Raw genomic sequence first — 16464 nt, 5'->3', positions numbered from 1 at the left:
CGCTGAGTAGATATATGCTTCATACACCTTGAGTGTGGAATTTTGGGTAAGCCATGATTCCACTCTGGAAATTCTTCTCTTGCTCATTGTCTGTGTAGCTCCTGGGCATTCTTCTTTTTCCATTATTCTCCTTTTCCATATCTAGAATATATCTTTTTGGAGGCTGAAAACCTTATTCATTCAGCACACTATCTATGATCAATGTTTGGTACCAAAATTTTTAAAGTTTTGAGCCATCACAGTCTCTTTACTCTGGCTGGTAGCTAGTTAGCTGTTACACTTCAAAAACTTAATAGGCTTCTAATCTATTTTATTTTGGTCAGTTTACATGTGCTAATAGCCAGATTGACAGTTTTTTCTAGACTCACTTTTTAGAGTTGCTATAATTCTCTGCTTTCTTGGTCCTATTCTTCTCTCCCTCTCTTTACTTAATTGTAGGTACTTTAGTCTATCAGACCACTTTTAGTTTCTTTTCTCTGAGCCAGTTTGTCTAACTGAAAGGGTTTATTGAATTCTGTTTTGAATTATTGTTTTGTTGTTGTTGTTGTTCTGAGGGACCTTAATCTGTTCAGAGATCCAAAGCTTGATTTGATTATTGATTTGATCCTTGCAATAAAGCAGAGTTCTAATCAGCCTTTGTTACTCAAAGGTTTTGTCATTTGAGAATGAGGAGTATTGTTTCTTCCATCCTATAAATTCCCATATTTCTGTATTTCTCTATTCCCTTTCATTTTGGCTTTCCAACTGGCCGATTCTTTTCTAAGCTCATTCCTTTTTTATATTACTTTGTCAAATGCACTCAATAGTAACAGACATATGCTACTAATTTTGTTTTTCACACCCTTTTTAAAAAAAACTACAAGCTAATTAGGTACATTATCTGCCTTCCAAGCTATCACATGTGACAGTTTTACCAAATGTTTTTCCGCTACATAATATGGATCACCATCCTTCTAATCTCTGATAATTATTTTCTAATCACCTGCCCCTAAACCAAAGCCATGTACTTTAGATTGTGTTGGGGATTGTCTTTTTTTTTTTTTTTCTTTTGACTATAGCAATGCTCCAGAATACCAGTTCTGTATCAATCAAGATAGATTATATGATGCCGGTATGGCAAATTATCTCTAAATTTCGGAGACCAAAACAACAAAATTTTACTCCTTGGTCATGCTACATGTCCATGATGGGTCAACAAAAAGAAAGAATGCTCAGGGTAGACACTTAGAGGGACCCAGACTAACAGCAACCACAAACTTTTTTTTTTTTTAAGATTTTATTTATTTATTTGACAGAGAGAGACACAGCGAGAGAGGGAACACAAGCAGGGGGAGTGGGAGAGGGAGAAGCAGGCTTCCCGCAGAGCAGGGAGCCCGACACGGAGCTCAATCCCAGGACTTTGGGATCATGACCTGAGCCAAAGGCAGACGCTTAATGACTGAGCCACCCAGGCGTCCCACTTTTTTTTTTTTTTAAAGATTTATTTATTTCAGAGAGAGACCGCACGAGTGGGAGGGGCAGAGGGAGAGAGAATCCCAAGTAGCCTCCCTGCTCAGCAAGAGCCTGATGCAGGACTCCATCTCAAGACCATGAGATCCACCTGAGTGGAAATCTAGAGTCAGAGGCTTAACTGACTGCACCACCCAAGTGCCCCAGCAGCCATCAACTTTATTGCTGGATATCATGCCAAAGGAAAAGAGCTTTGAAGGGTCTTGAAATAGCAATTAAATTCTTGGTCCAGAAATGTCCTTTTCATTCACAACTCAACCAGAACTAAGTATGTGGCCCCACCCAACAATAAAGGAGCTTGGATGTTCAATCCTACCACATGCTTGGAAGGCAGGAAGCCAAAACTGTACAATGAATAGCATTAATGATATCTGGTTGGTATTGAAAAAAAAGATGCTCATTCTCGAAAGATACACAAACTATAATGAAGATAATAGTCATCAAAAATCCACACCCAGGGGCACCTGGGTGGCTCAGTCAGTCAAGCGTCTGCCTTCAGCTCAGATCATGATCCCAGAGTCCTGGGATCGAGTCCCAAATTGGGCTCTCTGCTCAGCGGGGAGCCTGCTTCTCCCTCTCCCTCTATCTACCACTCTGCCTACTTGTGCTCTCTCTGTCAAATAAATAAATAAAATCTTTAAAAAAAATCCACACCCAGATAGTGGTAACATTTTTAAGTCCTCCTTTCCAATTTTTTCTCCCAATCATGTATCACATTTCATTTTGTGAATATAAACTATTTCTAGGGTAATTATTTCTCTATTGTAGGACATTAAGATTGTTTCCAATTTTTCACATTTATAAGTGCTATGATGTATATAAACCATTTTATATCCTGGAATACAAATCTTTTTCTGCAAGTGTAATCTTATTTCAAGGTGATAATCACTAGGTTGATAGGGTGAAGGATACAAATTCTTTTTAAGGATCTTGATACGTATGGCTACAGTTGCTTTCCAGAAAGGTAGGCATCAGTGTGTACTTTTTTTTTTTTAAAGATTTTATTTATTCACTTGACAGAGAGAGAGAGCGAGAGAGGGAACACAAGCAGGGGGAGCGGGAGAGGGAGAAGCAGGCTTCCCGCCGAGCAGGGAGCCCGATGTGGGGCTGGATCCCAGGACCCTAGGATCATGACCTGAGCCGAAGGCAGAGGCTTAACGACTGAGCCACCCAGGCACCCCTCAGTACTTTTATTATAAGTACAATAAGGACTATTTCATCGTTCCCTTTCAGCATTGAGTACTATTCCTTTAAAAATGATTTTCTTCTTATGCTATTTTTAGAAATCTTCACAATATATGCCACATCTTATGAAATTAAATAATTAACAGGATACAGGTGAAATATCCAGTAATGGGTTTTATTTTTGTTTTTTTTTTTGGTATCACCAATTAAAAACACCCAGGAAAATGTCAATTTGATTTTACTTAAGCTATGATTCAGAGCAAAGTACAGTGAGATGGGAGGCCTCATAACTGGGGCTGTAAGAGATTAAAATATTTTTTTGGATGCAGTTTCAGTAATAAGCTGCTAGAATTATTTTGACCACATTTGGAGTCATGCTTCCTCAAGGATTGTTTGGCACATTAGGGGAAGACAAAAGTTTTCCTTAACCCTCCTAGGGTCCCTGGCTGGGCCTGAATATTAAACTGATACAACCAAATTAACAGGAGAAAAGCACAGAAATTTATTTACTATAAATTTTATGTGATATGGGAGCCTGCATAAGGAGATGAAGACCCAAAGAAATACTTAAACCTGAGGGTTTCTATGCTAAAGTTGATGAAAAGTATAAAGTCATAAAAAGTTGGAGATGATAGGACAAAGAGTGTTAGCTAAGTGTAATAAACAAAGGGAAACAGCAAGACCTTTTCATTCAGATTCCTTTTTGTGTCCTTTTGTCTTTGGAGATAAGGCTATTCCTTTCTTCTGGATACAGGGAGGAATGAGGGTTACATAAAACACAGGACGGTTTTATAACCTGCTTCAGGGGAATGTCAGAAAGTCCTTCTTGCACATGTCCTTTCTCTTATTCCCCCAGTTTGAAATATACAGTATGCCAAATGGCCATATTTTGGGGGTAGCGTTGTCCTGCGCCCTGTCAGCATGTACAAGCTGGAATAGTTGGGGCATACAAGTCAGGTTCCATGGCACACATGGGTAGACCTGCCTTCCTGACTCTAATCCTAGATCTCTCGTTATTCCCTGGAGAGGGTCCCAGCTTGGATCATGGTGCTCATGTCCATTTACAGTTAATCTTTGTTCCCACCTCCAGCCCAAGGCACCTCTTTTCTGCTTTCTCTTTTCATATGTTTGTCTTTTCTGGTTAAACAGAAGTATACAACATATGACCTTTTGTGTCTGGTTTTTTCGCTTTGCTCGATGTTTTTGAGCTTCATCTTTGTATCATGTATTAGTATTTCATTCCTTTTTATTACTGAGTAGTATTACATTGTGTGTATATACTGCATTTTGTTTATACTTCGAGCAATTGATGGTCATTTGGGTTATTTCTGCTTCTTGGCTATTATATATAATGTTGTTATGAACACTGGCAGTCTTAGTTTGGACATATATTTTCATTTCTCTTGGGTAGTTATCTAGGAGTGAAATTTCCTGGTCATGTGGTAAATTTATGCTTAACTTTTTGAGAAACTGCTAAACTGTTTTAAAAGATGGCTGTAGGGCGCCTGGGTGGCTCAGTTGGTTGAGCGACTGCCTTCGGCTCAGGTCATGATCCTGGAGTCCCGGGATCGAGTCCCACATCGGGCTCCCTGCTCAGCGGGGGGTCTGCTTCTCCCTCTTCCCTCTCATGCCCTCTTCCCTCTCATGCTCTCTGTCTCTCATTCTCTCTCTCTCAAATAAATAAATAAAATCTTTAAAAAAAAAAAAAGAAAAGATGGCTGTAACATTTTACTTTCCCATCAGCAATGTATGAGAGTTCTCCTTTCTCCACGTTCTTGACAACATGTTATTATCTTTTTGATTATAGCCATTTTATTCAGTGTGGAGTGGTATGTCATTGTGGTTTTAATTTGCATCTCTTTAATGACTAATGATGCTGAGTATATTTTCATGAGCATATTATCCGTTCATGTGTCTTCTTTGAAAAATGTTTATTCGATTTTTTGTCCATTTTTAAGTTGGATTGTCTTCTTATTTTTGTGTTATAATAGTTCTTTGTATAATGTAGATACAAATCTTTTATTAGATGTGTAATTTGCAAATATTTTCATGGTGTTCTTTTATTCTAGTATGCTAGGTGATATTGCTGAAGAAAATTCAGTGGCTTAAAACATCAGAGCTTTATTTTTCATTCCCATATATTTTGTTATGGGTCCAGGCAACTGTCTAGTGCAAATGTGTTCTGCGTATTAGCTCAGCAGTGCACATTTCCTTCAATGCATTCTTCCATGAGCACCAAGGCCAAGAGGAGAGCACTGGAGACTCTTGTGCTGCCAATGAACTACCTTCACCAAACACGAGACATGTCAGTTCTCTTCACTTTCATTGGCTGAATGAATGATATGGCCTTGCCTAAATCAAAGGCTGAGGAAGGGCAATCTGTCCAGTGCCTGAATTGAGAAGATCAAGCGACATTGGTGAGCAGTACTAATGTCTACCATGTGGGGGGAAACAAGTGAGAAAAAAAATAAATATATGAAGATATTTTTAGAAAGGGGTGATACTATTGAGCAGAATAACAGGGTGATAGGGTAACAACTTGGGGGGACAAATTCAGACGGGGTAATCAGAAGCAGTCTCTCTGAAGAGGGGTCATTTGAGCTAAGACTCCAGTCCTTAAGTGAAGATCAGGGAGGAGCTATCCAGACCTGGACAAAGAACCAAGGGTAAGGGGCGCCTGGGTGGCTCAGTGGGTTAAGCGTCTGTCTTCGGCTCGGGTTATGGGATCGAGTCCCGCATTGGACCCCTTGCTCAGCTCAGCCTGCTTCTCCCTCTGCCTGCCGCTCCCCCTTGCTTGTGCGCGCTCTCTCTCTCTGTCAAATAAATTAAAACAAACAACCCCCCCCCCAAACAACAACCAAGGGAAGAAAAGACACGAGTTAGATGGCTTGTTGTGTGGTCAGAAAAGAGGGAGTGAGGAAAGTTTATGGGGGTCTAGCTAGAGAAAGCAGATCAAGGCCATTTTGGTTTCCTGGTGAGAAATGTGAATTTTATTTAAAGTGCAATGGAACTTAAAGTAAAAAATAAATTAAAAAACCCAAAAACAAATGTACAGTATTAAAAACAACAAAGTGTTTATTTTTTTTTTTTTTTTAAAAGATTTTATTTATTTATTTGACAGAGAGAGACACAGCGAGCGAGAGAGGGAACACAAGCAGAGGGAGTGGGAGAGGGAGAAGCAGGCTTCCTGAGGAGCAGGGAGCCCGATGCGGGGCTCAATCCCAGGACCCTGGGATCATGACCTGAGCGGAAGGCAGACGCTTAACGACTGAGCCACGCAGGAGCCCCTAAAAACAACAAAGTGTTTAAACAGGGAACAAATCTGATCTACATTAAATAAGAATTGTTCAGTATGTGGTATCCAGAATGAATTGAAGGGGAATAAGGCTGGGTGTGGACGATCTGGCTGGCGAAGGTGGGGTTGGAGAGAGTGTGTGTTTATGGGATGTACTAACAGAGCTAAGGAAAAGAGGAATCACAGAAGACACGTGAGTCATGAGCTTGGGCTCCTGGGTGGGTAGTGTTATTATTTACTGAGAGGGAAGAAAGGGTGGAAGGAGAGTTTTGCTTGGTCTTGTTAAATTTCACACACTTATTACACATACAAGCAGACATTTAGATATAGGAATCTGAAGAAAAGTCTGAGTTGGGGAATTACATGTAGATTTACCTCATCCCGATTTAAAATCGTCATAGTCTTAGGCCTTATAGATGTGCCATCAGCCATATAATAAGTGGCTCTATTCATGGACTGAGTGAAAAAACTTAAATAAATTACACATATTAAAGCAATGCACAGTTGGAATTAGTGTACCGTATCTTCGTTCCACTTATGCACTATAAGTTACAAGTCCACTTGTGCACTCTAAGTTATACTTGAGTTCTGAAAGTGGAACTGCCAAGTCTATGCATTTTCACACTTCTTTTTCAGTTTGCATTTTTGAAAGTGGTCAAAATCCTTAGAAGTGTTTGCACCTATCTAGGCTTGTAGCAACACAGATGCTTCCTCACACTCTGGCTAACACTGGCTATTACTACACTTTTTAATTTTTACCAACCTAATCGTGGCAAAAAGGGATCTCATTATGACTTCAATTTGTATTTCTTTACTTAGGAGTGGAGCCAAGCTTCTTCATGTTTGCCAGCCATTTGCCTTTCTTCTTCATGCTCTCTTTGACTTCGAAGCCATGTAGGTAGATGACCTGTGTCCCCCTGGGTGCCAGACTCTGGAGTCTGAACACCGTGGACAAGATGGTGAGCTCTCTGTTGACAGGGACCCTGCGCTTTTCAACCCGTGCCCGGTGCACCTGGCCACCGCGCGACTGGCCCTGGGCAGGCAGGTGAGGAAGAGGAGAAACAGGTGTGGTGTGGTGAGAAGTCCCACGACTGGGGAGCTGAGGGCGCAGAAAGAACTGAGCACGGGACAGACACAGCCCCCGGAGAGTCCCGGGATTACTGCCGGGGATTCCTGCTGGCCCCCCTCCAGCGCGGTCGCAGAAGTTGTGAAACTACCGAGGCAGCAGCCGGCCCAGGTCGGAGCTTCCGCCCCGAGGCCAAGAGGCGCAGAGCAGCAGGATGGGGTGGAGGGGCCGTCCTTTCCTCGCATTGTCTCCAAGCTGGCGGCCGCCAAAAACTGAAAGCAAAACCTGCCTGCCGGGCCCCGCCTCGTGGCCCGCGCCGTGCTAGATTTGGGCCCTGCCGGCAGCCGAAGGCGCGTCTCTCCTCCGCCATGGCAAGTTGCTTTCGTTTTGGATTTTGCGGGGCAGGGTCGTTCCCGCCGGGTTACCACGGTCCCCCAGAAGGGCGCGGAGCGGGGCGGGCGGGGGGCGCGGAGCTGTCCCGGGCGGCGCGCGGAGGAGCCCGGCGCTGGCGGAGAGCCACCTGCCGCGGAGAAAGACCCGCGGGCAGACCTGGGCCTCACTTCTCTGGCACCTGCTCCTGGGGCGGTGCTGCGCCGCGCCTGCAATTCCTAGCAGGCCGTGTGAGAGAGGCTCAACTCCAGGGAACGCCTTGCCACCTCCCGCACCCGGCATCTCATGGTCGGGGACAAAGCTGTCTCGTCGAGGAGTCCCTTCACAGGCTGTTTGGGCTTAACTGTCGCCTCCCACTTCTTGGGGAACAAGAGCGGAGAGAATTACCCAGAAACCGAGGCCACTGTTTCCTTTTGAAAAGCGCCAGCAAGAAGAATTCGAGCCAAGGATTCGAGTTGTGAAGGCATCCTCATGTCTTGTCTGCATTAGTGGGAATTCTCTTGTGACCTTAGTTCTTTCTCCAGGCACAAAGCGCTCTGTGTTTTCACCATCTGTGCTGGTTAGCAAGTTCAAGATTTAGCCTTCCGTGTTCTTTCCATCAAGCGCTTGAAAGCAGTGTCTTTAAGTGCTAGGGTCCCGGAAATGCCAAAGCAGTCGTGACGTTCCAGTACGATTTTGTTTATTGGCAGCAGTAAAGGCAACGTCAATTAAAATAAACAACTAAATTTTTAAAAAAGAAATATACACGAACACAGGGAATGAATCTAATTATTTCTCTCTAGTGCCTTACTTACAAACTCACAGTTTTTCTTTATAGCTTTTTGCTTTCTGACACTATGGTCGAAAGTGTCTTAAAATATATTATTGATACTGGGAAAATGCTTTCACCTATTATAATAACTCTTGGCCAAAATGCTGCTCTTGTTTCAAAATCCTGTATCTCTGTGGTAACACTTGAAGGGGTTATTTCTGAGACATCTCTTTTTCTTAATGCTGGATAGAAGAGATTAGTAGTCATCAGGGAGAATTCCTTTGATTTCAAAGATAAATTAAATGCAGACACTTGAATAAAGAAATATGGCATTAGAATTGATGAGGGCAGAGGTGCAGTAACATTTTCTGAATTTAAATTGATTGGAAGTTTTTCTGAGGTTGACGAAAGGCAACAAGGAAGCTCAGTGACTAGCCACGTAACCATTGGGATTGGTGTGGGCTATTATAGCCAGTGTTGTATAGAGACAAGTCTGTGAAGTAGAATTCCTGAAAAATCTGAAAAATCTCTTGTCATTTCTTTTCCTCTGCTAGGAGGAACTATTTTGGGATTATTACATCATACTATTTGGGACTAGGATGGAGGAACGCATATATTTTTACTGTTTCCTACACAGTCTAGTTGTGAATATTTTAAGAAACTCTGTTTTCCTCCATTAAAAGTATCTTCTGTAACAAATACTCAATAGATTATAATGAGTTTCGTTTTCAGGAGACACTCCCTTTGTTTTATTATTATTTTTTAATATATTTTTTCTTTTTTTCTCCGTTTGTTTTGTATGTCTCAACATGAGCCATTTTCATCCCCTGTTGTTGTGAACTCTTCTTTTGCATTTTTAATTAAAGTTGACCATTAATTAAAATTTGACCTCAACCTTTTTTATTCTTATACTTTCATTTTAAGGTGCCGTTGGGATGAACAGGGTGTTGTGTACCGAGACTGTTTTCTTGACCTGGGAGGTCAAAAGTAGCTTGCTTGTCCCCAGTGAAGTCCTATTCTGAGTACAGAGTCCTCTGAGCTGAGAGCCCAAAACATCTTTGTGATCTGTTAACCCTTACTCAGGCTCATGAGATATCCTGTCCTCCCTGAGGGTAATTTAGGATAGATTAAGTCTGAGCTTTGGTATAATCAGGTTGGACTACCTATGTAAGCACTGGGAGCAGCTTATGAGTCCACTTCCCTAAATGGGCTGGGGAACAAATCAAAACATTGAAATAGAAGCCCCTTACCTGGATAATAGAAGAAGTTCAAGAGAGTGAGCTCAGGGAAGGATCTACTTGTAGTTAGTACTTTGTGCTCAGTATGGTGGCAGGGTCTGCAATAGCATATGGTCTCAGTAGCTGAATTCCATCTCAAATAGGTGCAGGAGGGTAGGATTTACTCCATTGCAGCCCCAGTATTATTGCCAGGGTTTTATATTTCTTATGGTGTCTTTTTTCTAATTCTGACCAAAAAAAGTAGGGGATATGTTTCTTATTGGCTTATGTACTTTGGGACTCTACAATCAACAAAACATACACCCATCTCCAAACTCCCATATTTTGCGGTTAGCTTGATTTGTTTTTAAATTTAAATTTTTAAAATTTTATATCTCTGATCTCTTCCTTTGTGACTGCCATTACTTTTAGGCCTTTCTAAAATCAGACAAATATTAGCCAGTGCTTTCCATTTATAAAAAAATTAAGAGTTCACGTTTTACATTTTTTTATTTTTTATTTTTAATTTTTTTTTAAAGATTTTATTTATTTATTTTGAGAGTGAGAATGAGAGAGAGAGAGAGAGCATGAGAGGGGAAGGGTCAGAGGGAGAAGCAGACTCCCTGCTGAGCAGGGAGCCCGATGCGGGACTCGATCCAGGGACTCCGGGATCATGACCTGAGCCGAAGGCAGTCGCTTAACCAACTGAGCCACCCAGGCGCCCCCACGTTTTACATTTAACCCTCAAATTCATGTGGTATATAATGTGAGGCAAGGATCTATCCTTAATTTTTTTTTCAAGTATCTAATCAACTGTACTAGCACTTTTATTGAATAAAATAGCCTCTCCCCCACTGGTGTGTGATGGTGCCTGTATTAAGTTGAATCTTATTTTTATATTTAAAAAGCATCCTGTTTCTCTTACAGGCATCAGGTTTGAAAGGCAAGGAATCCAAAACTTCTGAAAGAACAGCTGCAGTTGCTGGTCGTTCGGTTGGCCTTTTTAATGATAAATTACTGACCACAGTAGTGAAGACTCACTTCCAGGATATTAAGAATGAAAGCAGAGTTGTTGAAAATGTGATATATCCAACAAGAACCAGGGGAGTTGAAAATGTGACCTTCAAAGGAAAAAAAGGTATTTCCAAATCAAATTTTGTAATCTTAGAAATACTTCTGCAATGAAATTAAAAACTGAATTTCATTAAAATGATTCATGGGATTGGTAAAGTTTAAAGTAGCTTTTTGAAAATATTACTCTATTCTGAATATAAAAGTGGTACAATATTGCATTAACAAGAATATATGTGAAAATGGTTCATGATAAAGTTGGTAGTAACTGCCAAATTCTTGAAGACTTCTTTCCTTTTATATTTGGAATCTGTCTAGATCTTGGGAAAAAATGTGATACATTTTATTGTAGAAAACCTGTGGGGCGCCTGGGTGGGTCAGTCATTAAGCATCTGCCTTCTGCCCAGGTCATGATCCCAGGGTGCTGGGATCGAGTCCCGCGTCTGGCTCCCTGCTCTCGGGAAGGCTGCTTCTCCCTCTCCCGCTCCCCCCTGCTTGTGTTCCCTCTGGGATCATGACCTGAGCCGAAGGCAGATGCTTAACGACTGAGCCACCCAGGCACCCCAATAAATAAATAAATAAATAAAATCTTAAAAAAAAAAAAAGAAAACTTATAAAATACAGAAAAAAATCCCCACAAAAATAATCCATAATCTCACAAACAAGATGACTGTTTCGGGAATTTTCAAGTGGCTTCAGCAATATAATCATACCATTTGCTGCTTTCTGTTCAAACCAACAAAAGGATATTTTAATATAGCATTGGCTTTATCACTGGTAAAGTTGGACTGCAGAAATGTGGCTTGGATCTGAGCTCAGATGGAGCCATTCTGTTCCTCACCTCCACCCCTGACATAGGTGAGGACGTGGGGTCTGCAGAACAAATTCATCCCTTCAGGCTCATGGAGGGGGGCAGCCTTCTCTACAGTTCAGTGACTGGCAAAATAAATTGCCAGAGAAAGATGAGTCTCCATGCCAGCATCTTGGAGGTAAAATACCACATGGTATTGGGAGCAGAAGAAAAGACCTTGCTTTGCCTGAGGGAAGATAGGATTTAGAGAGAGACCTAAGAGACTATGGATTATTAGAGTGCCTTCATCTGTCACCACTAATTCAGTCAAATCCTTCCCAATGGGGATGTTCAGGTAGGGATGGCAGGAAGGGCTCCTTATTATTTCTCTCAGGGGATTGAGGTGTTTTTGGAAGTTAATATTTCAAACGTTGAATTGGTAACTCAGAGAGAGAAAGAGAAGGCTCATTCATTCATTTGTTCACAAATATTTATGAGTGCTTATTATTTGCCAGGCCCCATTCTAGGCCTTCCGGATACAGCAGTGAGTGAAATAGGCAAAATGTTTTCTTTCCTGAAGCACACATCTGTGCAGGAGGACAGATAATAAAAAAGCAAATAAATGAATATATATTGCATTGGGAGTTTTATTAATTTGCATATTTATAAATTATTTATATATTTATATTTATTTATGTTTAGATATTTATTTGTGTATATTAACATATAATGTGAGTGCTATGAAAAAACATAAAACAATAAAGGGATAGAATGTAATGGAGAGGGCTATTTTATTAGATAGAGTGGATAGGGAAATATTCTCTTTAGTGACATTTGAGCAGAGACCTGATTGAGGTAAGGGAATGTGCAGATAAGGGGGAAGAACATTCTAGGGCAAGGGAAGGACTAGGAAAACTTCTCTGAGAGGGTAGCACGCTGGGCATTTTGAAGATAGCAAGGTGGCCCTAGGGCCGGAGCAGAGTGAGCAAGGGGGAGAGTAAAAGGAGATGTGGTCAGATGGGTAGCTGGGGGCCAGTTTATATTAAGCAGCCTATAGGTCAAGGCAAGGTGTCTGGATTTTATTCTGGGTGAGAAGGAGGGTTTTGAGCAGGTGACTGACGGAGTGTGACTGCCTTCTCTTAGGTGATCACTCTGGCAGCGGTGTGGAGAGCAGGAGCTCGTAATCATTGCTGGTTTTGGCTAGGGTGTTAACAGGGCTGGTGATTGAGAACTGGTGGCCATTCAGGATGTGCTGACAGATTAGTTGTCATTTTCTAAGATGTGGAACACTGGAGGAAGAGTACTTTTGGGAGGGGGGATTGTTATCAAGAGTTGAATTTCAGTCATTGAGATGTTTACTTGGAAAATGAAGTAGAGATTTCCAAAAACAAAGGAAAGTCAAGGCCAAAGATAGAATTTGCAAGTGATGCATCTAGAGGTAGTATCTAAAGCTGTGGGATTGTTGAGGTCAACCCTTGGCTGGGTGTATGTTTGCTAAGAGGTACAAGGCCTTAGGCCTGAGTCATGCCAACATTCAGAGAAAGAGAATTAGCAAAGGGTACAGTGAATTTTGAGGAAAACCAGGATAGTGTGGTATCCTGGATTCAAGAAGGTGGTCTCCTCATGGCCATAATTAACAAAGGGAGAATTTTCTTTTAGGTTTTCGTTTTATACATATATATATATATGTATATGTATACATACACACACACTATATATATTATATATATGTATACACGTGTGTTTTAAAAAATATGATTAGGATCATATGTACACATAAGATGAATTTTAAAGTAGAAGGAAAAACTAAATGTTGCATTTAAAGGAAAAATGTAGAAAAAAATCAGGTGTGCGAAATAACAAGAGTTGATGATTTCTATTATTAATAATTAAAGTAATTATTAGTGTGTCATCCCACAAACACTTCTGATGGCAGTGTTTCCACTTAGGTACAGAGAATGTCAACAGAAAACAGGAACACTGTCAGGCAGAAGAGCTTGGACCCTCTCAGTTCACAGACTCTCATTTCAGTAAAAAGGTAAGGTGTGACACTGACAGTCCTGGATCCTGTTTTTTACTTTCTTTCTTTCTTTCTTTCGTTCTTTCTTTCTCTCTTTCTTTCCTTCCTTCCTTCCTTCCTTTTTGATTTTATTTATTTATTTGAAAGAGAGAGAGTGAGAGAGAGAGAGCAAGAGCAGGGGAAGGGGCAGAGAGACAAGCAGATTCCCCACTGAGCAGGGAGCCCAAAGTGGGAGCCCGACTCAGGGCTCAATCCCAGGACTCTGGGATCATGACCTGAGCCAAAGGCAGCCGTTTAACCAACTGAGCCACCGAGGTGCCCCCTGGATCCTGTTTCTTTTTTTTTTTTTTTTAAAGATTTTATTTATTTGACAGAGAGAGATACAGCGAGAGAGGGAACACAAGCAGCGGGAGTGGGAGAGGGAGAAGCAGGCTTCCCACTGAGCAGGGAGCCCGATGCGGGGCTCGATCCCAGGACCCTGGGACCATGACCTGATACGAAGGCAGACGCTTAATGACTGAGCCACCCAGGCGCCCCTGGATCCTGTTTCTTCTGTGTGTTCCCTACATAGGAGACACAAAGCACTCTCATCTCATGATTCCTACCAAAGAAAATGCAGACTTGCTAACCTGAGTCAGTGTTAAATGCCAAATGTGTGTCTTGAAATTTTTTGCTTATTGCCTGGTCTATTTTATGTTTCTGTGTATTCCTCTTGACGCTTTCAAAGTGACAAGGAGCTTTTATGCTCATATGGAGGATGTCAGGTATCTACCTAAAGACTTATTTGGGGACAAAAACCCAATTAAGATGAACATTAAAAAGAAGCTTTCAAAGAGGCAGGAGAAGTAGAAATAAGAGGAAAGAGTTAAAATTCATTGGTTTAAAACTATTCACTAAGAAAGTCAGGGTTCTGGGCAGCCTCTGATGAACTTCACTAGAAGGGCTCTCTAGGGGGACCCCTGTCCACAGAGAAGAATCAGAACAGAGTGTTATCTGTACATCATAACAATGTGTGGGTTTTGCTTAAGGCTTTGTTTCAAATAACATTCTGTCTCTAAAAAATATTTGACTCTCTCTGTTTTGGGATATGCAATGAGGGACTGTGAACCCAAATTGAACATTGTGGTCTTTATGGGGTTGTGGGACCCTTTGATGGGCTGCCATGGTGCAAGAAACCAGTCTGTGCTGGGCAGTTGGGGCTTGGTTTGGGGTAACTGATGTGGAGACAGAGAACATGGCAGGAAAAGCATGTGTTTATGTAGTCTGCTCCACTAGCCAGTGCTGTTTTAATTTCTCTCTGTTTAATTTTAGGTCTTCAGCTCTGTAAAAGCTATTCTCGATCTTTCTGTTTTTCGGAGTCAAGTCCCTCTAGAAAGTCTGGTAATGGATCTGAAAAGGAAAAACCCAACTTTATGCTTCAGTCCTTTGGAACCCAATGGAAGAATCTCCATCCAAGGATCATTTCTGGCTATGCAGAAACTCAAAGAATCTTTGCTATTAAAAGCAAGTTCTCTTTTAGAAAAAAAACAGGAATTTTATCAGTGAGGAGAAAAGATGGAATAGGCAGAACTCCAGAAGGCAGCTCCAGAGAAGTAGCTCTTTGGAGTCACTCGGGTCCTCAGTACCCGAGGCCACCAAGAGAGGAGAAACGCTTGTTCTCAACACAGATATTTTCCTTTACCTCAAAAAGAGCAGATTTTATGAAAGCACATTGAAAAACTGTCATGTTTTCTGTGAGGAAAGAGTGGATGGTGCAATTACCACAATTTGTATAAAAAATGCTCAAGAATGTTCTCAGCCAAACAATGCAAAGGTTGTAAAAGCACTTTTTGAGGAATATTCACTTGCTCTTCACTTCGAGCTTAGAAAGGAGACACTTACTTTGAAAGGAAAGGAGAGTCGAAATAAAAGAAATATTAAGTTGGCATGTGAACAACTACGTTCGAGGTTCCCTCAGGTTCTGATAAATTTTTATGAGACACACATTGACATTATAGGATCTTCTTCTGACACAAACTTGTTTAAAAAAGAGGTCATGAAATTAATAAGGTTAGACAGGCGATGAGATCTCAGCTGTAATAATGACAATGGCAGTTGCTTTTCCTTACTGAGTAGTGACGATGCTGTAACTGACGCTGGCTTTACACACATGATCTCATTTAATCCTCGCAACCATCCTTCAGTGTAGGCATTGCTATCCTCATGTTGTAGGGGAAGAACCTAGGACTTGGAGAGGTTAAAACTTTTGTCTGGAGTTATCCAGTGGGCAAGGAATGGGGCTGCGGTTAAACTCAGCCTATCTGACTACAAAATGCTGGCAAAACTCTCTTGAGAAGCTACTTTGATTGAAAGTACTTCCGAAGCAGGTAATCATTACTTGACTAAATCTGATTGGTACGAGGCCGCTGGACCATATAGGACATTTTTATTGTTGCTTATTTAGCCTAAGTACCTATAGAAAATGTTGGTTCTGTTAGAATTATGAAGAATTACAAAGTATAGTGTCTTTTTTCTTTATTCCCCCCTTTATTTTATAATTGTATGGTTAAAGTAATAGCATTTAAGGAATAAAATCATGGGTGCTTCCTTAAAGATGACGGAAGGATTTGAAAATTCATTGCTGGGGTGCCCGGGTGGCTCAGTCGTTAAGCATCTGCCTTCGGCTCCCAGGGTCCTGGGATCGAGCCCCGGATCAGGCTCCCTGTTCTGCGGGAAGCGTGCTTCTCCCTCTCCCATTCCCCCTGCTTGTGTTCCCTCTCTCGCTGTGTCTCTCTCTGTCAAATAAATAAATAAAATCTTAAAAAAAAAAAAAAAAGACAATTCATTGCTGAAGAAGGGAAAACAAGAACTTGTAAGTTATTTGGTTGTCTATGACTCCCCTGAATTTAACTTTGGGATAGTTTTAAGTGCCTAGGGCATATTATCCTAGGATAATAAAATGTATACATCTTGCTCATCTCAAAGTAAATAAATGTGATCATGATGATGTAAACTGTTTATATTAAAAGGAAACATAAGACAACTCTCTATGCTTTCATTTTTCTTAGCCATCTAAATCCCAAATATTTCCGTCTTTTAAAATACGGTATTTCGTTGTTTATTGAATAAACTTTTTTTTTTGTCATGGCAAGCTGCTGTTTATATCAAGTACCCAATAAGATGTCTTTAAA

The 16464-nt window shown here is 41.1% G+C and overlaps 1 protein-coding gene across 1 annotated transcript; it reads left to right on the top strand.

Annotated features, from left to right (window-relative positions):
• Positions 1 to 4717: 4717 nt before the first annotated feature.
• Positions 4718 to 15982, top strand: RBM43 (RNA binding motif protein 43). The gene is given in 7 exon segments (XM_044913288.1): positions 4718 to 5111; positions 6809 to 6883; positions 6968 to 7426; positions 10341 to 10551; positions 13224 to 13312; positions 14606 to 14815; positions 14817 to 15982. Coding segments are annotated over 5 exon segments (1056 nt in total). The 5' UTR covers positions 4718 to 5111; positions 6809 to 6883; positions 6968 to 7423; the 3' UTR covers positions 15360 to 15982.
• The last annotated feature ends 482 nt before the right edge of the window (positions 15983 to 16464 follow it).

Source organism: Neomonachus schauinslandi, chromosome 3 (assembly GCF_002201575.2).
Source record: "Neomonachus schauinslandi chromosome 3, ASM220157v2, whole genome shotgun sequence".
Taxonomy (NCBI): domain Eukaryota; kingdom Metazoa; phylum Chordata; class Mammalia; order Carnivora; family Phocidae; genus Neomonachus; species Neomonachus schauinslandi.
This window is presented reverse-complemented; position numbering and strand designations above follow the sequence as displayed.